Source organism: Babylonia areolata, chromosome 24 (genome assembly GCF_041734735.1).
Source record: "Babylonia areolata isolate BAREFJ2019XMU chromosome 24, ASM4173473v1, whole genome shotgun sequence".
NCBI lineage: Eukaryota > Metazoa > Mollusca > Gastropoda > Neogastropoda > Buccinidae > Babylonia > Babylonia areolata.
In genome coordinates this window covers 45,365,505-45,393,485 of record NC_134899.1, presented here as the reverse complement: position 1 = coordinate 45,393,485, position 27,981 = coordinate 45,365,505, and the positions used below count along the sequence as shown (strand labels likewise).

Sequence of the window (27,981 nt, the reverse complement as noted above, 5' to 3'; positions counted from 1 at the left end):
GCACACAGGTAATCAAAAGGTAGATTGGAACAAACCCAGACTCTTCCTCAAAAAGGAAGATCTGGGCTTGTCCTTATACAAATCATCTGACATGTGCACACAGCAGCAATAACAGAAGAAATGAGCAAACACAAATTATCTTTCATTGGCATTACCAGCAACAAACATAGCTGTGAATGTCATTTCCTGAAACAAATGTAAAACATTACCAAGCCTAGAAAATAATGAATAAACGATGACTGAAATGGTATGGAACAATTCAATGGAATCCATAAGAAAAGCAGATGACAGCCCCCCTGTTAGCCCACACTTTCTCACAATCCCAGGCTTTCTCATAAAGTGAAAGAAAGTGTGAGACTGCAAGAAATCATGGACTAACACCCTCTTAACCCCAATGAGAAAAAAGAAAAAAAAGAAAAAAAAAACAAGAAAAAAACAAAACAAACAACTACCACTCCACCCCTCACCCACAAACAAACCAGAATAAAGCTCCAGTCAGTGAAAAACGACCCTATGGCCTGAGCCACTTGTGTGCAGGTCTGCGGCTAGGACTGCCAGTGTCGCCACAGGGCTTGGGGAAAATGATGGTATGGGATGAAGGATGACTGATGACTTGCGCGATGACTTTGTTTATAGTGAGGAGGAGTTGCACACCGTCGACCTCACTCTCTTGTCCTAGACCGTCTGTATCCAGTGGCAAGACAAGGTCAAGACGACTGGAGATGGAAACGGATGCAGTGGATGACCAGGATGTCCTATGTGCCTCATCCTGCCCTCAGCACTCCACAGTGCTCTGCTGCAACCGCCTTCCTCTCTGTTGAACCATGAAGGTTTCTTCCGCAGAGTCCACCGGATCCAGTCTTCACATGCTTGGGTAGACAAGCCCTAACTCACCGAGGGTTTGAGACCCGTCGGCTACCCTCAGCCTGTCAAAGCTGTTGCCCAGGGATTGGGCGCTGCCGCATGCTAGTAGCTTCTAGGACCCATAGGTGAGAGCTGGGTGCCGGTGGGGACCGATACAGGATGAACCACTCCCGGAAGAGCGTGACAAGCCCCCCCTAACCCCCAGTAAGTGATGCCAGCTGTACAACTGTAGCAGACGACAGAAAGAGACCAAATTTTTAGCAGGACACAGTGTGAGCGATTTTCTTCACACTCAGCCAATGCAGTCTGATGAGAACTGGATAAAGTGATCATGTGAGAGGTGAAGAGGAGGGGGGTGGAGACTGAGGGGGCGTGGCCTCACATCCATATTATCACTTGGAGAAGTCACAATGCATTGTGTATCTATCTCTTTTTCAATTTTATTTTATTGTGGTTGTTCTAGTATGATTTTGTGTGTGCAGATATCCATTTGTCCAGAAAATATGATATTTTAGTGCAAATTACCTGACTAATGTTTGTAATGAACAAGTTGAAAATGTGACAAAAAACAAAAGACTGATTTCAAAATAACAGCATGTCACTAAAAATATATAAAAATGGGAAAACATCATGTGTTTTGTATTCTTTATTTATTTACCTTTCAGAAAATACATACTTTTATGGGTCTTTCTCCAATAACAAAGAGCACAGAATTTTTTGAAAATTTATACCCGTTTTTTTTGTGAAAAAACCCCCTGCAAATAGATTAATTTCACTTAAATCTTATTTTCCTGGCAGCGAAAGGATTAACAAGCCATAACAAAACAAAATACTGATGAGAGACAAAAAACCAAACAGCACAAAGCAGAGCCCAACTGACTGCCTGTATTTGGTCAGCGCTTTCTCCAGTTTCTCCTCATACTCCTTCAGGTTGACTCCGCTGGGGTTCACCAGGTGTACTCGGTTCCTCTGCCCGCCAGACACATGGGCTATCGGCATGATCTGCATCACACACACACACACACACACATATATATATATATATATATATGCACACAAGCACATACACCCAAACACATGCACATGCACACACATGTACAAATACACGCATGTACACACACACACACACATACATACACACACAAGCACATAATCCAAACACATGCACATGCACACACCACACACACACTTGCACACATATGTACACACACACACACAGACACACATACGCACACAGAGTAGAAAAATATTTACTACAATATAGATTGTGAACTGTCATAAAATCAACCATATTAATACTCTGAATCGGAAGCCTACACAAAACAAAGTTAGAAAACTCTTACTTAAACGGAGAAAAATACAAGTGGGTTTAAAACAATGAACTATCAAGATCCAGTACAGAACAAAATGAACAAGCAAAACCTTCATTCTTAAGTTGTTTTTTTTCTAGATGGGGCAGGCATCATCATAAGTAAAGTTTGCTTTTATTGGTTTGAGGAAAGATCGTCCCAACAGGATGCAATAAAAATGTATCAATTCTACTTTTTGCATGAGTACAAAGGTAACTGCAAGATAAAGGATAGAGATATTGCATTCAGCTGAAGAAGGCTCTGTAATAAGCCAAACAAAACCAAACCAAACCCAAAACATCAGCTACCTTATTCAGAGTTTGAAAGATATAAAGTAGCAGTTTTCTGTTTATTCTGAAGAAAGTTGTCTGGGAACATTATTTTCTCAATTCTGCTGTCCTTCATTTTCCACAGTATAGGTACAGAATCATTCTGAAAAGCACTCTACACTTTCTGTGAACTATTTTTCTTGAATTTGCAGACCTTTTCCTCAGTACAGGAACAGAAACATTTTGTGACCTACTTTTCTAAATTTAGCACTTTTTTTCCACACAGTATAGGAAGAGAAACATTATGTCAAGTGCTCTTTTTTCCCTACTTTTCCTTTCTGTGACTTACTTTTCTAAATCTTGCAAATCTTTTTTTTCCACACAGTATTGGAATAGAAACATTCTGTTAACCCATTCACCACCAAGTTTCTGTGTGAAAAACACTCCCCAGCACCAAATATTTTAGAAACGATGCTCTCGTCACAGGCTTTGGTTCATGTCACAGCAACACAGTGAACTTGTTCACTTCAAACTCTGTCAGGGGGCAAAGGTTAGTCAGTGTTCTGTTGGCGGGAAACTTGTTGCAGTTGTCTAGCTTTGTTAGAATGTGAAAAATGGTCTCATCAACATGACCCCTCGATGTTGACAAAAGATGACTATGGCAGTGCACTTTAAAGTCAACAAAAGTCGCCTATGGCAGTGAAAGAGTTAAACATCTCTCTGCTTTCTGTGACCTAATTTTCCTTTCTGTGAATTACTTTTCTTACTTTTGCAAGAACCTGTTTTTTTCCCTCCAGTATTGGATTATAACTTGCAAAGATGATCCTGCAAGGCACTGTGCAAGGAGGGAGAAGGAAAGGCAGACAGAAAAAAGAGATGGGAAGATACCATCCCAGAATGGACAGGTCTGAGGCTGAGTGAGGCCCTTAGGGAAGACAACATCCCAGAATGGACAGGTCTGAGGCTGAGTGAGGCCCTTAGGGAAGACAACATCCCATAATGGACAGGTCAGAGGCTGAGCGTGGCCCTTAGAGAAGACAACATCCCATAATGGACAGGCCCTGAGGGAAGACAACATCCCATAATGGACAGGTCTGAGGCTGAGTGAGGCCCTTAGGGAAGACAACATCCCAGAATGGACAGGTCTGAGGCTGAGCGAGGCCCTTAGGGAAGACAACATCCCATAATGGACAGGTCTGAGGCTGAGCAAGGCCCTTAGGGAAGACAACATCCCATAATGGACAGGTCTGAGGCTGAGCAAGGCCCTTAGGGAAGACAACATCCCAGAATGGACGGGTCTGAGGCTGAGCGAGGCCCTTAGGGAAGACAACATCCCAGAATGGACAGGTCTGAGGGTGAGTGAGGCCCTTAGGGAAGACAACATCCCAGAATGGACAGGTCTGAGGCTGAGCAAGGCCCTTAGGGAAGACAACATCCCAGAATGGACAGGTCTGAGGCTGAGCAAAGCCCTCAGGAAAGCAGAAAACAGAGAAGGATGGAGGAAGGTGGTTGACAGGTTATCTGTGGTGCCCCAACAGTCATCCAGACTAAGGGACGAGTGAAGTGAAAGTGAAATGGGAACATAAGCATATTGTCGAGCACTCTGTCCCACACACTGTGTGACCTACTTCATCTTTTTCTTCTTCATTCGTGGGCTGCAACTCCCACGTTCACTTGTATGTACACGAGTGGGCTTTTACATGTATGACCATTTCTACCCCACCATGTAGGCAGCCATACTCTGCTTTCCGGAGTGTGCATGCTGGGCATGTTTTTGTTTCCATAACCCACTGAATGCTGACATGGATTACAGGATCTTTACCGTGCATGTTTGATCTTCTGCATGCGTATACACACGAAGGGGATTCAGGCACAAGCAGGTCTGCACACATGTTGACCTGGGAGATTCGAAAAATCTCCACCCTTCACCCACCAGGCACTGTTACCGAGATTTGAACAAGGGGACCCTCAGATTGAAAATCCAACGCTTTAACCACTCGGCTATTGCACCTGTCAACCTACCTCGTCAAAGACCCTGGATAGGACGTGTTTGTCCAGGATGGGGATGTAGCTGGAGCGGTGGGGGACCAGGGTGGGGGCCAGGGCGTCCAGGATGGTCAGTCGGCTGGCCACCAAGCCGTGCTTCTTCAGCCACAGCTTGGGTGACGCCTCGTACGACCTGACACAAACCACACGCACATAACTGCTGCTGTTGTCGGGGTAAAATAAATGCTCTGATACATACTGCAAATGTAAGCGTATAAAACTGCACTTTCAGTATAGAAAATTGCACTGCTACATGCTGCTGTTATCAGGGTACAATACTGCACTGATAGATGCTGCTGTTATCAGTATAAAAAAAAAGTGCACTGATACATGCTGCTGTTGTCAGTGTACTTAACTCGGGAGCACAGGAACTTGAAAATCAATGCCAACAAAAATAAAAGTAAAATGACAGCATCCAAATGGACAACCTTACCTGGCAAGTCGCTGTCTCCTCTTCTTGTGGAAAGCCATAGGATCTGAATCTGGAATAAAAAATTCTTCTTGGTAAGACAAGAAATGACTTTATTACAAATATTCAAGAAACATGCATTCAAAAAACATGCTTTTGTGCAATGTGTGTGTGAGTGTGTGTGTGTGTGTGTGTGTGTGTGTGTGTGTGTGTGTGTGTGTGTGTGAGAGAGAGAGGGGGTGGGGGATTAGGGGTGGTGGAAGGAATACAAGATACAAGAATACTATAATACCCCTAAAGAACAGATTTCTATCACGTTTGTTGATAAAATGGCAACATATAGCAAACCATGTCAGGTCACCCCAAGCAGAGGCCCGTCCATGTGCTTTTTGATGGCAGTAATGTACAGTAAATGACTTTCCAGTCAGACCTCTTGACACAAAGCAGTGTGAATAGCACCAGTGCGCATTAACAAAGTAAAGACAGTTCACTCTTTATGTAGAGTGCTCATCAGCATTGTCACTGCTGGATGTAAGTGGAACAAGAAAACTCTGGTTTATGAAATTTCCATGACTCTAAAAACAATAAAACTACCAAAAGACATGTATTAAGAAAAAAGAAAAGTTTGGTTTTATCCCTTTCTTCAGTTTGGTCACAGAATATGACTAACAGTGATTAACACGATGAGTAAAAACTGTAGTAAACTCTCATTCAAGATTGCTATAAATATGAAATTCAAACATTTCTTAGCTTTCTATTAGAAGATGCAGGATAGAAAAAAATGTATTTTTCTGTCTCACCATGTTCCAAAAATGTTTATCAATTCTGACTCAAAGAACATTACTAAAACAACTATTAAACTCTCAAGTCTTTGTGTGGAAGCAAAACAGACCATGTTCACTATGATAACAGACAGACAGAGTGGCAGACAGAAAGACAGACATATAGGAATAGAAACAGACCTCAATAGGAACAAAAACAGAACAAAAACACACGTAAGGACAGACAAAGACAGGGTGAGTGTGATGATGAAAGACGAAGAGAGCAAGAGAGACAGAGAGAGGAAGTGAGAGAAAGAGATGCCAGTAAAAAATATGTGTTGAATGGGTATCATTCTAATTACAAGGAAAAAAGAAAAGAAATACATGTGGTTTCCAACCATGAATATCCCAGTAAACAGTCATGACCAAAAGAAAGGTGCAATCAAACATGCATACATTAAATACACTGTGTGCTGGTACTATTTTCAGCCTCAAACAGGTTATCAGAATGCTGTCAGACAAACATGCCTGAAACTGAAATATGCAAATAAGTATGCACATAAACATATACACCATACATAAGTACAATGATAACAACTACTCTGCCTGATGTAAAAACAAAAGCAAATGCATGATCTTGAAACCAAACATACAAAGAAACAAAACAAACAAAAGCCCAAACACGTACATGATTAGGAGTATAAATCAGATACATTGCTGACGATGCACATTGATGGATGACAAAGAAACTAACATGAGAAAGCAACCAGACCATCAGTTTCCATTCCACACTTCCAATAAATGTCATTCAATTAATTTACCAAAAATTCCATCTCCCAACACTGACACACTCATGACAAAGTCTCTCCTAAACCCATGGTTTATCAGCACAGCACGTTTCACATTGCAGACATCGCTGTAGAGAGGAATCTCCTCAGAACAAATGACATCACACTTTTCACATCAAAACCATTGGAGTCCAAAACCAACTGATCCCCCAACCACAGCAAAATGGTTAGAGTTCAAAACCAACCAAGTCCCAAAACCTGACCAAGAAGGAGCATGTCTGTTTATCCTCAAATCTTTGGTCCTTTTTTTTCCTTCCATCTTTACAGGACATGGGACACACAGGATACATAGGACATGGGAACACAGGATACATAGGACATGGAACACACAGGATACATAGGACATGGGACACACAGGACATGGGACACACAGGATACATCAGACATGGGACACACAGGATACATCAAACATGGGAACACAGGATACATAGGACATGGGACACACAGGACATTGGACACACAGGATACATAGGACATGGGACACACAGGACATTGGACACACAGGATACATAGGACATGGGACACACAGGATACATCGGACATGGGACACGAAGGACATGGGACAAATAGGACATGGGACACACAGGATACATAGGACATGGGACACACAGGATACATCGGACATGGGACACACAGGATACATAGGACATGGGAACACAGGATACATAGGACATGGGACACACAGGATACATCGGACATGGGACACACAGGACATGGGACACACAGGATACATAGGACATGGGACACACAGGATCCATCGGACATGGGACACATAGGATACATAGGACATGGGACACACAGGATACATCAGACATGGGACACACAGGATCCATTGGACATGGGACACACAGGATCCATCGGACATGGGACACACAGGATCCATTGGACATGGGACACACAGGACATGGGACAAATAGGACATGGGACACACAGGATACATCGGACATGGGACACACAGGATCCATTGGACATGGGACACACAGAACATGGGACACACAGGATATATAGGACATGGGAACACAGGATACATCGGACATGGGACATACAGGATATATAGGACATGGGACACACAGGACATGGGACACACAGGATACATAGGACATGGGACATACAGGATATATAAGCAACACAGTGCACAGGACACACAGGGGCATGGGATGCGGACCACACGGGGATGTGTCTATGTGGGGACACGCAGAGCTGCCCTGGACAGAAACACCCAATCACAATGGACGTCATGCTGCATGCTCAATGAACATCGACATAATTACTGTCTCTCACTTTCCTGTACATCCTGATTGATACTGATTTCCCTTTCCACATTACACACTCTGTGACTGCTTCATTTCAAAATAACAAACCAAGGAACACCAGTCTGAATTCTTTCTCCACCCCATTTAGACTAAAGCAGCATTTTGATACCACATAAAGAAAAATAACACATCATGCCAGATGACAAATAATTGTGCAGCATTTATCTCCCCTTATCTAAAAGAAAAAAAAAGTTTTCCTTATACTGCTTTTTAACTGAATAACATGAATATATGTTGAATACAAAGATGAAGTAAGATCAATTAGGAATGCCAGTTATATAAACCATTTAAATATCTGACAGGATGTTCATGTCCTGCAAAGGATGATGATCTTGTTACAAGTGATGATTACTTGCATGCCAAGGTCTCTGACACCTTTATTTCATTAGCAGAATGGGAATGCAGATAATTGTACTTGCGCTATGTATACATCAAATAAACAATTATCTTAATTGTAATCACACTAAATCCAGATATTCTTCTTCAGATCTATGAGCTATATATTATGAGTCCTCAGCCTATTGAAAACAGTACGCTAACTGGCACATTGTCTACTTTCTGACTTTAAAACACATTAGCTGGCAAGCTACAGACACTTGAACACGGAACAAAACCCCACAATCAATCACATGTGGACAAGAAGAAAATACCCTCTTTGGAATGTTTAACATCGGGTGCAAGGTCAAGCTTTTCCAATACTGAAAAATGTAATCAAAAAGTAAACACGTCAGCTTCAAACTTTTCAAGCAGAAAATATTTGAAGAACATACCTATATTTTTCCTCCCAAATGGTCTGACCCTTGATTTTAAGAATGGATGTCAATGATACCATTTACCCATTTTGCAAACTGTATTCATAAATTGCAATACCTCCATTCACTCATCAACATTGTGCACTCATGAACTTTCACATGTGTAAATTACTTGTTAAAATTTTTTTTTAACGTCAATCTTTACTGAAAAGTCATGGTGCATTTTGAGGGACTGCATAATTATGGTGTTAATTTAATGCTTCCTTAACCCAGTATATGTCAATGTTACATGGTGAATATATCTATCTACTATCCTTGAAACTCTTGAACAATACAACTTGGCTAGACTGCCTGCAAACACTATGCTCAGCAACATGAAGCTGAATATGTGCAGGTGAGAACACAGACTTGCTACATGAGCAAAACGCACACACCATTATTCATGGGTGTGGACAAAAACTGCTGGTGCAATGCCAGCAACAGACAATATCTACGCCAACTCTAACTTAGCGCATAAAAATTTGGTTGCCATGCCAGTCAGTCTGTTGATAAGCAAGTGATGCTAAACAAGCCTTGTAGACTGGGTCAAGAGACATGGATGAGAAATAACAGGGAGGAAAAAAAAAGAAAGAAAAGAAAGAAGAAAAAAGAAAATGATCAGAGAACGATATGTAGATGATCCCCCTTCCCACAAGGGATCTAGAATCACTAATCATTTTAGTTGTATTGTAGTTCTCTTTTTATCACAACAGATTACTCTGTGTGAAATTGGGGCTGCTCTCCCCAGGGGGAGCACGTCGTTACACTACAGCGCCACCCATTTTTTTAATATTTTTTCCTGCATGCAGCTTTATTTGTTTTTCCTATTGAAGTGGATTTTTCTACAGAATTTTGGCAGGAACAACCCTTTTGTTGCCATGGGTTCTTTTTTGTGCACTAAGTGCATGCTGTACACAGGACCTCGGTTTATCGTCTCATCAGAACGACTGTTATCTATGATAGTTCTTACAAATAATAAAAAATGTTCCAATGTAGCATATCAACTCATGGAGAAGATATCCCTTCATAAAACTAGTCTGAGAAAGCCCCAAATAAAAGATGTTTAAATACTTCACAACAATACATGAGTAGCTATGTACAAACATTCTAAAGAGAGGTATCAGCAAAATTTTGTTCCACACACACACACACACACACACAATCAGCAAAATTTTGCTTTGATAAATGACTCTGAAACGAATATCTCTCAAAACAACTCTAAAAAATACAACCTTGAAAGCCCCGAATCAAACACAATTTCACCTCAGGATTTTTCACTGTCATGAGGTGTGACAGCTGATTCATGTCAAATGCTAAAGAGTCTCATAAAACAAGACACTGACACAATATGATGTTCATACAATTCCCATTCTATGAACCATCTTTTTCTTCTGTGCTAATGTGCTGCAACTCTCACACCCACTCACATCTGTCTTGGACTTAAAATACACATATCTCTTTCTACCCCAGCATTTTGGTAGGATATTCCATTTTCAAGGATGCGCATGCTGGATATATTTGTATTTCCATAACTCACTCTACACTGTCATAGATCACTGGATCTTCAACATGCACATTTGATATTTTAAGTGTACGCACACAACACAGATTATGAAAATAACAGATCTGCACATATCTTAATACAGGAGATCAGAAAAAAAATGATCTCCACCCTTAACCAACCACACACAACTACCATGACTCAAACCAGGACCTTCTAACTAAAAACCCAACACCCAGACCATTAAGCTAACGCACCCAACCAATACATTATTCAAAATGAATAAGGTGATATTCTTATTATGCATTTGAGTAAGCAAAGCCACTATGAACTTTGCTTTATTCATCCACCTGCGCTCCAAGTCTTTCTGATGTTTCATCATTTAAGAGGTTGATTTCTGTGGTCCCTATTTGTCTTTGGGCACAAGATTCCATGCCCACTATCTTTACAATGTCCCTCCCTCCAAACTGATGTCAAGGACACTGACAGTTGCATGTGATATCATTCACTACTAACAATTTCTCCAGTGCTTCCTGGCTGCCATTGATCACAACATTTTGCTATCTTAACAATATCTTTCTATTGTTGTCAAGCACCGTTTGAGTGTTAACATGTGGTATCTTCTTCTTCTTCGTTCATGGGCTGCAACTCCCACATTCACTCATATGTATATGAGTGGGCTTTTACATGTATGACCGTTTTTACCCTGCCATGTAGGCAGCCATACTCTGTTTTAGGGGGTAACATGTGGTATGATTCTGACATCCAGTATCTTTACAAAAATGTTTCTCTCCTTTCTACTCACTTTCTGCCAGCTGTCGTTGTCTGTTAGACTGCTGCTCAAACAGTTTTGATGTCTCAGGAAGCACCCATTCACTGGGCGAGAAACGGCCGCTGGAGGTCATGGTCCGTAGCAAGCTGGTGCGTGTGTGACCTGAAAGACAACATGATACAGGTCAAAGCTTCCACAAGCCTTTTGTGGCCATAGGGGGCAATGATTTCATATCCACTGTTGTCTAGGGCTCGGCACAGGAAGGCAGGGCCTAACCCTCCCCTTCCACACAATAAATCCCCATCACATTTTGACACACATCCCCACAACAAAGGCTGCAAATGACTTTTGTTTCATTCTGACAGGAACAAACTGAACAACAAATCCATGGATAAAAACCAGCACAAGCTAGCATATCCTTTGGATTTTTATTTTGTATCTTTTATTACCTGAAATCTTTTCCCACTTTAAAGGACTGTATTCAGTATTGTTTATCAGTGACAATGACTGTTCGCAAATAACAATGCAGAATGGCACAACAAAGCCTGTTCTGGCATTACTGTATTGTTGGGTTACATTGCTGGTCAGGCATCTACTTGGCAGATGTGGTGTAGTGTGTATGGGTTTGTCTGAACGCAGTGACACCTCCTTGAGCTACTGATACTGATACTGTACTGTTTTTCAGAATCTATCATTTTCCTCATCATTGCCAGTTTCTCTGGAACCCTTTGAATTTAAAAGCAGGTCAGTCTGGGAAAATTATTCTTCTGGCTGACTTCAAACAATGATGTTTCTGCTCGAATATCGTTTCAAATATTCAATTTTACTACATTCTGTGACAGGCAGTGCAATATATGACAATTCATACATATATTCCACAACATGTACTATCCATACATATATTCCATAGTATGTATCATCCACCTTCAGGTAAATAAAAAAATAAGAAACCCCCCCCCCCCAACCCAATCTATTATAACATAACATACATACAAATAAAAAAGGAATGACAAAAATGAAAAATGTTAGTATCATGCAAATGAAATATATTTAAGCACTCTTAAGCCACAATGAAAACAGTAACAGATATGTGCCACAGTTTCAGCCAAACATCAAAAGCATAAAATATCATTTTTCTATCATTGGTTGTCAACATACTTACAGGCTGACAAAAATACTTGTTCTGTCTCTGTTATGCACAATCAATCTTTTGCACACACACACACACACACACACACACACACACACACACACACAAGCACAGACACACACAGAGACTAACACACAAACACACACACACACTCATGCACACAAAGACATACACACTGATTCAGAAGCAAAAATGAGAAGCATGCAGTCACATACCCACAGACCAAGAACCATTGTTTTGATCTCTAAAATAAATCAGTAAGATAATGATACGATTATACCCACAATTACATTATAATGGTGATTACTTTTATTCTCAAAAACTCTTTCTGAGACAAAATAAACACTTTCTGAAAAACAGAAAGTTAAGAAATAGTCAGGTATGAACACATATACAGATAAGGACAAGCTCATGGTTAAACGGATCAGACTTTCACAGGTGTTTTCTTGCAAGAAGCTGGAAAATGATCAAGCTGGGGTAATGACTTTGAAAACTCACACCTGTCAACTGCCCTATAGAGCTGTACTTCTAAGAAATGCATTGTCTTGCATACCTTACAAAATAATGTACACTTCGAGCACTGTCAGTAGCAATGACCCAATGACCATACATTTCTACTCAAACAAGTGCAAACATTAACCACTACAAAATCAAAATAAATCTAAAAGGCAAAACTAAACAGGCAACCATTTTTATAGATGGCTGAGTGAAGGCATGTTATCATGGTGAGGGGCAATTTAAAAAAAAACAAAACAACGTATACCCCAAAAAACAAAAACAAAAACCTACCAGGACAAAACACACATAGCAAAAAATAAAGTCATCCAGATAAGGAGTACAAGGGGTATGAAAGGGAATTGTGTCTTCCCCTGTTTGGTCAGTTGTACAAAACCAAGGCATCAATGTAGGCAGTACAAGGGGTGTGAAAGGAAATTGTGTCTTTCCCTGTTTGGTCAGTTGTACAAAACCAAGGCATCAATGTAGGCAGTACAAGGGGTATGAAAGGGAATTGTGTCATTCCATGTTTGGTCAGTTGTACAAAATCAAGGCATCAATGTAGGCAGTGCAAGGGGTATGAAAGGGAATTGTGTCTTTCCCTGTTTGGTCAGTTGTACAAAATCAAGGCATCAATGTAGGCAGTACAAGGGGTATGAAAGGGAATTGTGTCTTTCCCTGTTTGGTCAGTTGTACAAAACCAAGGCATCAATGTAGGCAGTAAAAGGGGTATGAAAGGGAATTGTGTCTTTCCCTGTTTGGTCAGTTGTACAAAATCAAGGCATCAATGTAGGCAGTGCAAGGGGTATGAAAGGGAATTGCGTCTTTCCCTGTTTGGTCAGTTGTACAAAACCAAGGCATCAACATAGGCAGTGCAAGGGGTATGAAAGGGAATTGTGTCTTTCCCTGTTTGGTCAGTTGTACAAAATCAAGGCATCAATGTAGGCAGTGCAAAGGATCTTCCCATGTTTGGCAAACAGTAGTAAACAAAGTCACCCACACTCACATAACAAGGGGTATGAGTGGATACTGTGGTCTTCCCCTCCTTGGTATAAGGTATAAAACCACCTTCAGGTTGCAAATTACAGTCAAACTTGATATGCCCCTTTGAGGTGAAACAAACTTGAGACATTAAAATGAACTTTAAAAATACAGATTTCTAATAAAGAAACTACATGAACTAGAACCCTGCAGAGTCTTGACCACTAATTCCTACCACCGAATCTTCTTATAGTCTCTGAGACTTTTCAGCCACCTCAGTCCAAGGTGTGGAAATGAAGACATACTGTCAAAGGAAATAGTTTGATAAACATACAAGCAAAATGAAGTTTAATGAAATAAAAGAGAAAACATGATGTATCTGATTGCCAAAGGGTGCTCATGCAGCAGCTTCTCTCCTGTTTCTCCACAGAGAAATACAGTGTTTGACTGCAACCAAAACAAATAATGGCCTATAGGGACTAGCAGGCTCCTGATTTTCAGCCGCAAACCACAGAGAAACTCTCAATACATGCAAGAAACAGTTAAAAAACACACACACATGAACACACACACACACATGCAAACACACATGCGCACACACGCGCACGCGCACACACACACACACACACACACACAAGAACTAGGGAACTGTGCATGATAAACCCCACCTAAAATCAGTGTATCAGTGCCAACCGAAGAAGAGAGAAAAATTAATGTTTGCGTTTGAATAAAGAAAAATTATATGATCAAACATAATTATAAAACATAGACAAGAAAAGAAGCAACGGACTGCAGTTCTTTTGAAACTGATCAGGTGCTGTACAATGCTTTAAGAAAAGGTTACTTTTCCCACTCCCCTCCTTAGGGAATCATTTTAATGTTGTCAGTCAGTCTTTTAAGTACATTTTCATTGTTTTCAATTTATATCTTTACTTATTTAGTTTATCTCTTCTATTTCAGTTTTATTATCATAATTTTCCCCCCTCTCATCTCTGCAGCATCTGGTCGGATCTCAAGGCCTGACCACTGTGACGGGCTGCACAGGTTAGACATCTATCCCCTTTCATTTAAAAAAAGAGAAAAAAAATCTTTCAAAGCATTTGCGGTGAAGCGTATATGTATACATCTGCATGCCTTGATGCCTCCTTGAAACTGAATCAGAAATTTGTATTTATGTTTTTATCACAACAGATTTCTCTGTGTGAAAATGGGGCTGCTCTCCCCAGGGAGAGCACGTTGCTACACTACAGCGCCACCCATTTTTTGTTATTTTTTTTCCTGCGTGCAGCTTGATTTGTTTTTCCTGTCGAAGTGGATTTTTCTACAGAAATTTTCCAGGAACAACCCTTTTGTTGCCGTGAGTTCTTCTACAGGCGCTAAGTGCATGCTGCACATGGGACCTCGGTTTATCATCTCATCCGAATGACTAGTGTCCAGACCACCACACAAGGTCTAGTGGAGGGGGATAAAGTATCGGCGGCTGAGCCGTGATTCGAACCAGCGTGCTCGTATTCTCTTGCTTCCTAGGCAGATGTGTTACCTCTAGGCCATCACTCCACTCAGATGAGACATGCTTTCTGACTCTAGCAAACACATCTACTTCAAAACACACACACACACACACTTGAAAAATCATGCACACTCAATAAAAAGATATAATGTATAATACACACCATAGTAGACACATGCATACATACACACAGCATATAATATACACAGTGCATGCAATGTCAAAAATAAACTAAGAATTGGATAAGTATGTTAATGGGTGGGCATACAGATAGGATGAACACACAAATACATACATATACATATATATATATATATATATATATATATGTGTGTGTGTGTGTGTGTGTGTGTGTGTGTGTGTGTGTGTGTGTGTGTGTGTGTGTGCAAAAAAAAAAAGAAAAAAAAAGAAAAAAATTACACTGTTAAGTAGGGCACTTGGATCATGTTCCAGTTCCAAGCATTAGACACTAAATGATTAAAAAAAAACACTCTGTTTGAAAATGCATGATCTCTGTGTTCTTACTGAAAAAAGCCTACTATACACAACCGGAAAAATAACATAAGTTAGGATAATAATGCTTTGTACTGGGCAATCTGAAATGAAAAACCAACCTATTCGTTAACCCCTGACCATATTTACAACGACTGATCAAATGATACAATTAAAAAAAAAAAAAAAAATGTAGCTCAGTTCTGAGGATGTGCACTCAGGCACGAACTACATCAGATAACACAGAAACAAGCGTTGAAAAAACACAAGAAAATGTCTGCAAATTTAGATTCTAAAGCAGCATAAAAAAGAAAAAAAATCCATCCACTACCAATATACACCAAAGCAAAACTATACATGGGCAAAGCTTTGTTGCTCTACATGCTGTACAGTAAAAATACCTTTCCACTTTAGGTCTGAAGGTGCTGCTTGAAGAGTTTGTGTATTTCCTTTGTAATTATAAACAGACATAAAACAAAAACACACACACACAATAAAAAACAACAACAACAACTGCAAGTATTTGCTTGAAAGCACACATCACACAAATAATGCATATCATGGTTTACAAATCTACAGCAGTCTACAATATGCAAACTACAACAGATTGTCAAACAATACAAAGCATGCATTGTATGGTTAAAAAAATATATAATTATTTTCTTTTGGTTGTTGTGCCTATTAAGTTAGTATAAAATAACCAGTTTTACATCCGTCCTGATAATTCTCAAAAATCATTTGACAAACATAGCTGGAAACTAAAGTATTGGAAATACCATGTGTATGTGCATGACTGTGGAGGGGAGCGGTGCATACATGTGTTGGTAGGTATAAATGAGTATGTGTGTTAATGTGAGGTAACCGATTGATACTGATGTAAAGCACAGAGAGGAAGGTGGCAGAATGGTAAAGACACTTATCTGCCAATACATGTCCGTGAGGATCTGGGCATGGTTCCTGCTTTTGCCCTTTCTGGAAATTCAAACTGAGCATCCAGTCATTCAGATGAGACAATAAACTGAGGTCCTGTGTGCAGCACACACTTTGCGCACTGAAAAAGAACATATGGCAACAAAAGTGTTGTCCTCTAGCAAAATTCTGTAGAAGAAATTCACTCTGATAGATGCACAAATATATATGCATGCACTCAAGGCCTGACAAGCACATTGGGTTATGCTGCTGTCAGGCATCTGCCTAGCAGATGTGGTGTAGTGTATATGGATTTGTCCCAATGCAGTGACACTGCCTACAGAAACTGAAACTAAAACTGAGAAAAGCAGAAGAATAATGCGTGATAAAAAATATCTATCAAAATGCATGCATGTCCAAGTTATTTATGGAATGATTATTTCCCTTTCCCAATCACCAATGTTTCATGAAAATATCACAGAGATCAAACAGTCAGACTTAAATAATGCCTCGTTTTCTCCACATAGGCGGATAGTAGCTTGCACAGGACAGGAATGTCTGGACCTCTGCCGGAGTCTGCACTAGTGGGTCATGGATAAGTATGTGTAATTAAAAATTTTAATCCCTTGACTGTCAACACTTTTTTTTTTTAGGTCAGCTGTATTCCATATGCTGAGGAAAATCCATGTCAGTACTATGTTAAGCTGAAACTACTGTAGCTTCTTTATTTGTGGCAATTCATGCACGAATTTATACCGAATGATGCACAGTAAGTTCTATTTTCACATGGAAGTAAAAACAAGTGACTAACTTTGTGGTTTGTTGAGTATTAATTGAAATGGTTACATGTTTATAATATTTTGTGAACATTTCTGCAAACAAACTCATAAGCACTCACCATAAAAACAAAAAAAGTAGCAAGAAGCCTCAGTCTCTTCTTCATCGGAATTATCTCTTGAATCATTGTACAAGTTTTCTTTGTCACTGTCCACATCTGTCATAATATCCTCATGTTTAAAAGGACTGTGTGTCTGAGACCGTCAAAACCAGTCAGTGGTTCTCAACCTTCTAAAATATGCACAAACTTTTGATGATATAAATGAAAGACCTACATTCATTTAATGGCAACAGGCATCACCAAAGTCTCTGAGAGCTCATTTGATTTGACAGAGATGGGCATCACTTAAGGTTCTGAGAGATCCTTTAATTTAATGGATATAGGTCAAACTTATGGTTCCAAGAGATCCTTGAATTTAATGGAGATAGGCATCACAGAACCAAGAGATCGTTGAATCTAATGGAGACAGGCAGCACAGAAAGCTCCAAGAGCTGTGTTGATTTCACAGACAAGGCAGTCAAGGGGTGAAGTAAGAACTGTTGATGTGACCTTGACCAGTATCACAAAGGAACAAGTTCTGAGTAGCATTTTTCACAGATGCTGCATTCCCTTCGTTTCAGATCAGATGCATGTGGAAGTGATTTCATCAAACGACCATCCCATCCCCAAAAATGTTCTTTTCTACTGACCAACCCACCCACAAAATTTTCTTTTTCAACTCGGTTTCATTTTTGTCAGTAAAAAATGTAACACTATACAATGACCTCAGGCTGTTACTGTTCAGAAATATCAACAATGACACATCAAACAAAACACTGGTCAATTCTACTTCTTTGATTTTGACAACCACAACACACACACGCTCCTTTGGCTTTGATGACCACAACACACACACTCTCCTTTGGTCTTGACGACCACAACACACACACTCTCCTTTGGTTTTGACGACCACAACACACACTCTCCTTTGGTTTTGACGACCACAACACCCACACTCTCCTTTGGTTTTGATGACCACAACACACACACTCTCCTTTGGTTTTGATGGCACAACACACACACTCTCCTTTGGTTTTGATGGCACAACACACATACTCTCCTTTGGTTTTGATGGCACAACACACATACTCTCCTTTGGTTTTGATGACCACAACATGCACACTCTCCTTTGGTTTTGATGACCACAACACACATACACACTCTACTTTGGTTTTGATGACCACAACACACATACACAGTCTCCTTTGGTTTGATGACCACAACACGCACACACTCCTTTGGTTTTAACGACCACAACACACACACACTCCTTTGGTTTTAACGACCACAACACACACACTCTACTCCCTCACCTGCCACAAGTCTGCGGCCGCGGTGAGACGTCTTCACCGACTGCTGGACGGCCTTGGCTGACTGGGGTCGTCGTGTGGCCCGCGGAGATCCCAGCGACCTGGCGGGGTGCTGTCCCATGGCAGAGGAGGGTCTGGAGGAGGGGCGTCTGTTGGGGGGAGGGGAGGGTGTGTGGCGGGGGGACTGAGGAGGGGGGGCAGACTGGGGTCGGGGAGGGGTGTTTGGGCGGAACAGCTCTTTGGGTTCCAGAGGAGGGACGGCCGACACACGTCCCGGGGCGTCCGGCAGAGAGTGGCCTCTGCACAGGAACAGCTTTGCATTGTGTTGTATTGCGTTGTGTTGTTGTGCTGTGTTGTAATGAATGTTATGGTATGGTATGGTATGGTATTGCATTGCACTGCACTGCACTGCATTGCATTGTATTGTATTGATGTAGTGTATTGTATAGTTTAGTATTCTGTTGTATTACTCTTTTGTTACAATAGATTTCTCTGTGTCACTGACTGAATGACACAGGAAACAAATGATGAGCGCCCAATGGCAACTGTCAGTCAGCTCTACCCAGGTAGCCAGCCTGTTGTGCAAATGACTCAGCATTTGTAAAGCGCATAGAACTTGGTCTCTGACCAAGGACAGGCACTGCATTTTATTCATGAGTAATCATATCTGTGAAACTTCATGTTTGTTGCATATCTGTTGTGCATATGTGTGTGTGTGTGTGTGTGTGTGTGTGTGTGTTTGAAAGTGTATGTGTGCGTGTGTGTGTGTGTGTGTGTCTGTATGTTTATTTATATTTATTTGCTTATTTCTTTATCTATTTATTATTATTATTGTCTATTTATTTAATAAATTTTTTTACATATTTTCTTTCTATTTTCCCGCATTTTATTTTCATTATCTATCTGCTTACCATTTTATGTTATCAGTTTATTTATTTACTTATCTATTCATCAGTTTAATTAATGTATCCTTTTTTTTTCTCCCTCAAGGCCTGACTAAGTGCGTTGGGTTATGCTGCTGGTCAGGCATCTGCTTAGCAGATGTGGCGTAGCGTATATGGATTTGTCCGAAAGCAGTTATGCCTCCATGAGCAACTGAACTGAAGTGAACTGATGAGCATCCATATCATTCATGGTGTGAACTGAAGTGAACTGATGAGCATCCATATCATTCATGATGTGAACTGAAGCGAACTGATGAGCATCCATATCATTCATGATGTGAACTGAAGCGAACTGATGAGCATCCATATCATTCATGATGTGAACTGAAGCGAACTGATGAGCATCCATATCATTCATGATGTGAACTGAAGTGAACTGATGAGCATCCATATCATTCATGATGTGAACTCACTTGCTGCACTTCTTCAAGGTTTCCACCTCCTTCTTCCAGCCCAGCGAGGCACACTGGTCACGAAGCTCTGCCAGTTGATCCAGGTACTCGAACCCCCGGGCCATCTCGTCCTTCAGCAGCTTGATGTCCTGGCTCTGTGCACCGACAGTGGGTGGTCATATTATCTATTTGTTTATCTATTTAAATCAAAAACCATTTACCCAAAGATCAAGTCATCAGAACCCATCCATATGCAATGTGCAGCTCATGTTCAAATGTGTGTGTGTGTGTGTGTGTGTGTGTGTGTGTGTGTGTGTGTGCATGCACCAGTTTTCATATTGACATGAATATGTATGTGTCAAAAATTCTTCTGTATCTGTGTTTGTGTATGATTTTCAATTTATGTTTGTATCTTTTTATGCACTACCCCCTGCCTCCCCCCCCTCTTCCCCCCCCCTGCCCCCCCCCCATGGCACCGTTTTGGAGTTGTGTCACAGGGAAAAACACTTTACTCCGAATTCCCTCACTCTGCCCAGGTGTGAATGGGTTTCTGACAGATGGGAAAGGTTAACAAGGCTGAAACAGAGGACTAGGCCCAGCCTTCCTCTGCAAAGCTCTGGACATAGTGAATAGGAATTCACTGCCCCAATGCCTGTTAAGCCTTTCACTTCTGACTGCGGATATATCAGCGGTTTAGGGGTAACGACATTATCAACTGTCCTGTCACTCATTTGCATTTGTTTACTTTATTGCAAATGGTGACTGCCTTGATGAGTGTTCAAAGCAATATCTCAGCAAGGTCTGGGTCGATTTTGATGTGTTTTTTGTGTTTTGTGACTGTATCTGTAGCAAGAAACATAGTCAAGTGTGAACAATGTGACCAGCCACATAATGCTTCACAGGGTAGTAAGAGATAAGTGGCAGCCTTCATCAAAGGCACGGACCATCCTTATTGAAAAAAGCCCTAAAAAAACCCCCAAACAAACTAGACACCGAAGCCCAGCATTGAACATTCTGCTGAACCTTGATGAACTGAGATCAGTATGGCATTAATTAGAAGTGTCAGAAAGACATTTAGTGCACCAATAAGAGGTGTAGTTTTAGATAAACAAAATTTTAATGCCACCCCAAAAGGAATAAGTCCAAATAGAGAGTGGTGACCAACATACCGACCTTAATCTATGTGTTGTTGTTTATGTGCAGAGGTGTGTTATCATGCACTATTGTGTATGTGTTGTTTCATGTACGGCAGTTTGAGCCCATTATATGGGGAGTTTGTGACATGTAAGTACTATCTATTATTATTTTTTATTTCAGTCTTAACTCAGGCAACATCCCTTCACTGACGGCATACTGGTCAGCAGCAGCCAAGGGGTTAACCAAAACTGTGGCCCCCCCCCTACCTGCCAGGCCTCGGGCTGTTCCACAGGGTTTCCACGCTCATGGTAGTAGTGGTAGCGGCCCTCTGTGGCCTGGGCCAGCTCAAACAGAAACTCGTTGGCCTCCGTGTCGTTGCAGTTGAAGGAGATGGTGTGGATGGGTACCCGCTTCTGCATCTGCACCTGGGCGATGATGGACTTAGGAGGCTGCACACACACACACACACAGCCAAAATGGTTTTACATTGCAAGGCAGGTCCATGCTGGCCTGGTGATCGTTCATTCTTTTGTTTAATAGGGAGGGCGTGCAGGCCTGCTCTTGTCAGATTTTTGTTGGGGTTCCCTGGCTATTTTTAGTGAGAACTGCATGCGCATGCTCGTCTCCATTTCCTTTTTTCCAGGTCACCGTAAGGCTAAAATTTCGTCCAGGAAATCGCTGTTCTGATGAAAGGATTTTGAACATTTTCAGTGACTATTTTTGCAAGTATACAAGATATATATATATATATATATATATTTTTTTTTTTTAATATAATTGCACCCATTATTTGCTTTAGTCCTATATGTTTACTTTGAGTGTGTTTCTTGTCATATATCTGCCATTACGTATTCAAACTGATCCATTTATAAACTCTACCAAAAAGTTGTCCGAGCAAAAACAATGCACACCCAGAGAAGCTGGTTACGGTGGTGGCCTGCACATGTCGTCATATGACCTACTTCTCGTTCTGCAAGCGATGAAAAGTCTACGACGAAATCTGGCTGCACATCCTTCCTAGTGTCTACCCACAGATGTGATAACAGGAGAATTCACATCCTTCCCTCAACCCACCCCTGCCCTTTCTGATCACTCCTTTTCCTGTTCCTCTACCCTAGCATGGAAATCTGAAACACTGAATTACAACTGAAAACACATCCACAGCCATCCTCCAACCATTTCTTTTTATTATCTTGTTTAAATCATCTAAAAGACTACAATGTCTTGAAATTTTTTTTAGCTAACAGTCTCATAGACTACAATGCCTAGAAACATTTCCAGCAGCCTAACAGACTATAATGTCTAGAACAACTTTTAGCTAACAGCCTGATATACTACAATCTCTTGAACAATTTACTTTGCTGATATATAACTTTATTATCTGATAGGCTTATTTGCAATCTCTCTATAGCAGTCAATTAAAATCTTATTTGTCAGCTCAGTGGACTAAATGTATTCTGTAATAGAATGCACAGCCTCTCAACCCCACTATCAAACACACATAACCCATGCACACACATACCATACACACTCCCCTCGAGTACAAACACACACACACACTCTTCAAGTACACACACACACACACACATTCTCCTCAATCACACACACACAAACACACACATCTTTCACACTCCCCTCAAGTACACACACACACACACATCTCTCACACCCACCCTCAAGGACACACACACACACACACACCCTCAACCACACAAGCACATTCCCCTCAAGTACACAGACAGACACACAAACACTAAAGCACACACATACACACGCACACACACTCCCTCAAGCACACACACACAGTACACACACTCCCCTCAAGTACACAGACTGACAGACAGACACACACACACACACACATTCCCCTCAAAGTACACACGCACACACGCAGACACACACACACACACACACAGAACAGTGTTGCTGCAGTGTATGTTCACCTGGTCCGGGCGGCCATCAGTCAGCAGATAGACAGCTTGAGCGTGGGCGTCAGCCAGCGCAGTCTGGATGGCGGTGTAGGTGTTGGTGGAGCCCCAGCAGGTAAGGCCCTGCACCCATGTCCATGCCGACTGCAGCGCCCTCTCCGACACCTCCACCAGCCGGTCACGCCACCCCGTGATTTTGGAGTTGAAGGCGATCATGTTGAACTTGGCTTTGTGTCGGATTTGTTCCTGTACACCGGGGGGGAATAAATCACACTAATTTTTGTTTTGTTTTGCTTAATGCTGTATTTGGTTTTGCATTAAAAAAAAAATCCATCAGGCTTTATTTCTTGTTTTTGTTTTACTTAGTGTCATATTTGTTCCTGTTTAAAAACAACAACAACATCAGACTTTTTTGTTGTTGTCTTGCTTAGTGTTGTATTTGTTCCTGCACAAAAAAACAACAACATCAGGCTATTTTTTTCTTTCTTTTTTGTGCTTAGTGTCATGCTTGTTCCTGAATCTAAAGTAATGTCAAGACTCCTATACTGTGCATCTCTTACATCTGATCATTAATTACACACAGTTTGAAAAGTCAATAGACTTGACCATTGTTTTGAAATACATACACATACAAACCACACCACATCCACACACACCACATCACACACACACATCCACACACACACACACACACACACCACACCACACTGAACCACACAACACATGCCCATTCAAATTTGCCAAGCTTTGAGGGCAGACCTCAATGAAGCAGGCATGCAAACACATACACCACACCACACCACACACACATACACACACACACACGCCATACCACTCACACACACCACACCAACACACACATATATGTCACAAACACACACACAGAGTTTTGCCAAGCTCTGAGAGAGGTCTGTGTGAAGTGGGCCACTACCCACCTGCATGAGGACAAAGAGGTGTTCTCTACCCACCTGCATGAGGACAAAGAGGTGTTCTCTACCCACCTGCATGAGGACAAAGAGGTGTTCTCTACCTGCCTACATGAGGACAAAAAGGTGTTCTCTACCTGCCTGCATGAGGACAAAGAGGTGTTCTCTACCTACCTGCATGAGGACAAAGAGGTGTTTTCTACCTACCTGCATGAGGACAAAGAGGTGTTCTCTACCTACCTGCATGAGGACAAAGAGGCATTCTCTACCTGCCTGCATGAGGACAAAGAGGCGTTCTCTACCCACCTGCATGAGGACAAAGAGGTGTTCTCTACCCACCTGCATGAGGACAAAGAGGCGTTCTCTACCTACCTGCATGAGGACAAAGAGGCGTTCTCTACCCACCTGCATGAGGACAAAGAGGTGTTCTCTACCTGCCTGCATGAGGACAAAGAGGCGTTCTCTACCTGCCTGCATGAGGACAAAGAGGTGTTCTCTACCTACCTGCATGAGGACAAAGAGGCGTTCTCTACCCACCTGCATGAGGACAGAGGTGTTCTCTACCCGCCTGCATGAGGACAAAGAGGCGTTCTCTACCTACCTGCATGAGGACAAAGAGGCATTCTCTACCTACCTGCATGAGGACAAAGAGGTGTTCTCTACCCACCTGCATGAGGAGAAAGAGGTGTTCTCTGAGGACAAGGAGGTGTTCTCTACCCACCTGCATGAGGACAAAGAGTTGTTCTCTACCCACCTGCATGAGGACAAAGAGGCGTTCTCTACCCACCTGCATGAGGACAAAGAGGTGTTCTCTACCCACCTGCATGAGGACAAAGAGGCGCTCCTTGACGAACTGGATGCTGTGCTGCATGGAGGCAGAGGTGTCAATCAGGATGTAGATCTCCTCCTCAACCACCGTGCCAAACAGCGCCCGGCTGCCCTGCTTCAGCCAGTCAATCCTGCACACCACACATGCAGCATGCGTCTGTCAGGACTGATTTCCAACTTTAACCCTTCCAGCCCTTTACGTCTTCTGCCTGTGCAGCCCGATTATGGTTTGGCCCGGCTGCATGAATGGGGAAGGGGTGCTTCACTTCAGGCACAAGTGTAAAACAACCGCTCAACCAATAGCTACTAAACTTCACATGATCATTGAAATATGATTTTGACACATGGTGCTGAAGTATCAAGACATGGGATGCAGTATGTCATTTGCAATTTTGAATTAAAAAACATAAATTGTAAAATGTAAGTTCCTGTCCATGTTGAAGGTTGTAGACTATCTTCTTGATTCAAATGTCCACCACTTTGTCTAGACCAGTCACTAATTTTATCTCTTTCACTTTCTAAAGAATTATTGGATAAATTATAAGTCCATCATAATTTCATTGAGCACTTACTGTATAGCAAACCTTTGACGTTTTGCCATATTGATGCGTAAAACAATTACCCCCCCCCAAAAAACAACAACAAAACAACCCAAACAAAACCAACAAAAACAAAAAACAACACACTAATTGTTTGATTTTTTAAGCAAAACTTAAAAGATAAGCTCTAGTTACTCCCCTTCCCTAGCAGTTTAAATGCATAAATGTGAGCTGATGAACCAGATTACGTGAATGTGTTTCTTTGCCTGACTGGTCGGTGGGCTCAGCTGGAGAATGGTGACAAGCAGCACCCTCCTAGCAGGCAGTCGCAGGGTTGAATGAGTTAACTCATTGTACCCCACAGCTATATGCCCTGGACCAGCACTACATGAGACCACTGCAGAAAAAACCGGGCGGTTCACAAAAATCGATGGAGAATTGTTGATCGAATCTGCTGAACAAAGCTTCATTTTCATGCTTCTGGAATCTGTAAACAGTTCAGTTTAGAATGCTAACTGTTCAAAACAAGAATATATGAAATTAGAACAGTGTGTTGGTACGAGAATATTCATACCTGGTCCACAGAGGAAGTAATCATGGTATGAGTTAAATCATACCTGGAGTAGAATGAGTTAAGGTTGGGGGTCCGACAGACTTTTAAGGCAACTGGAGGAAGCGAATTCACAACCACTGTGTCTAGGGCTCAATACAGGAAAACCGGGCCCAATTCTCTCTCTTTCTGCTGTTTTAACCTACCCAAACTGAAGTGTGGTACCCATTCACACCTCAGTGGAGTGAGGAAAATCATGGTAAAGTGCCTTTATCAGAAATCCACTGGCTGACTGATTCTGCTGTGGTGCCTCATTTCTAGGACAACTGGGAAAAGGGGAAAGAAGTCTCAATGTTAATGCCTGACCGGATCACTTCAAACTCAGACAACTGATATAATTTCTTCTTTTAAAATTTTTATAAAAAGTACAAATCCATTCATACTCATTCTCACATATACACACACCAGCAAAAGTACACTTACATCTATGGACAAATGCAACACACACACACACACACACACACACACACACATCCACACAAACACTCACACACACACACACATACAACACGCACACACACACAAACACACACACATACACAAACACATACACACACACACACACACACACATACACACAATCATCTGTTTTCTGATCTGCAGCACTGCCAATTAATTCCAACAAAAGTAATGACCACACCCACACACACAAAAAAAGGTTATCACCTTTGCTGGAAGCTGCTGAGAGCCACCTGCATGCGACTCTCATAGTTCCTGTGGACCTCCGGCGTGACCTGCACGTGCACCACGCGCCCGTCCTTCCACTTCACCACAGGGAAGCGCTCACAGTACTGTGCATGGACCAGCTTCTCCCGCCCAACCTGCCACACATGGATGGACATGGATATGGACATGGATACTTAACTCTTTCGCCGCCATCGGCAACTTTAGTTGACAAGACAGTGCACCACCATAGGTGACTTTGTTGACGTCTAGGGGTCATGTTGATAAGACCATTTTTCACAGTGTATCAAAGCTTGACAGCTGCAGCCAGTTTCCCCGCCAATAGAACAATGACTGACCTTTGCCCCCTGGTGTTTTTTTTGACATGAACTGAAGCTTGTGACTTTTCACACAGAAACTTGGCAGTGAAAGAGCTAAACAGTGCCTATCCTCAGTCACAGACCGAGCTCTAAGCACTTTACAAATAGGGAGTCATTTGCACAACAGCCTGCCTACCTGGGTAGAGCTGACTGACAGTTGCGACTGGGTGATCATCATTCGTTTCCTATGTCATTCAATCAGGTTTCAGTCACACACACATACACACTTATGCAGACATGTAACATTTCATGTGTGTGTCCGTTTTGTTTATCTAACTTGCCAAGCAGGCTGCCACACTCCATTTTTTGGGGGGTGCATGCTGGGTACAAGGAAAACCAGAGGGATTATAAGCCTTCCAAATGTCTGTGGACCAAAACATACATCACAGGTTGGAGGTTCAAGGTCTCATAGCCTTTTACAGCTATCAGGGCAGTGCAGGTCCACTGTGTCCGCAGCATGGTGTGGGGAGGCGGGGTCCCAACCCTTTCCTTCCGCTGTTTTAACCTTCCCCAACCTAAGTCACACCTGGGTGGCCTGATTAAAATCAGTGACTCTCCCAAGGACACAGCACCATGCCAAGAAGGGGCCTTGAACCCTGATCACTGGTGAACACTGTATCAGAAATCCAACGCCTATCTGATTCTGCCACTCAGTTTATGGTGTTGGTTTCAAATATAACCATACACTGCTCACAATGACTTTTTCAAAGTTTCAGATGAGACAATGAAAAGCTTGGGAACCTGTCTATCACTAGGATCACAGGCACGCACATTGTACTCTATTTCATTCACTTTAACCCTTTCAGTCTTGCTATGATTGAAGCCTGTGTAACCTTTCCCACCTCACAGGTTCAGCTGTGTTTTGGTAATTTTACGATTGCTATCAATCATCACTGTTTTTGTGATGAAAGTCACAATTCATTTAAAATGTTTTGAGTAGCGAGCATCACCTTCTGGCCACGATAATGAAAAAAGAATGAAAAACAA

The 27,981-nt window shown here is 41.7% G+C and overlaps 1 protein-coding gene across 3 annotated transcripts in view; it reads right to left on the bottom strand.

Moving 5' to 3' along the window:
- LOC143298835 (von Willebrand factor A domain-containing protein 3B-like) overlaps nt 1-27,981 on the bottom strand; it is a 61,908-nt gene that overhangs the window by 6,164 nt on the left and 27,763 nt on the right. For 2 of the 3 annotated variants that reach the window (XM_076611831.1, XM_076611832.1), the window contains 11 exons: nt 26,618-26,772; nt 24,795-24,933; nt 23,064-23,294; nt 21,387-21,569; nt 20,005-20,138; nt 18,651-18,946; nt 15,953-16,000; nt 10,957-11,085; nt 4,962-5,010; nt 4,505-4,661; nt 1,745-1,866 (listed from right to left, as the gene is read on the bottom strand). In XM_076611831.1, the coding sequence (XP_076467946.1) occupies nt 1,745-1,866; nt 4,505-4,661; nt 4,962-5,010; nt 10,957-11,085; nt 15,953-16,000; nt 18,651-18,946; nt 20,005-20,138; nt 21,387-21,569; nt 23,064-23,294; nt 24,795-24,933; nt 26,618-26,772 (1,643 nt within the window). The remainder of the gene's footprint in view (nt 1-1,744; nt 1,867-4,504; nt 4,662-4,961; nt 5,011-10,956; nt 11,086-15,952; nt 16,001-18,650; nt 18,947-20,004; nt 20,139-21,386; nt 21,570-23,063; nt 23,295-24,794; nt 24,934-26,617; nt 26,773-27,981) is intronic. The other variant, XM_076611833.1, reaches the window with a different exon arrangement.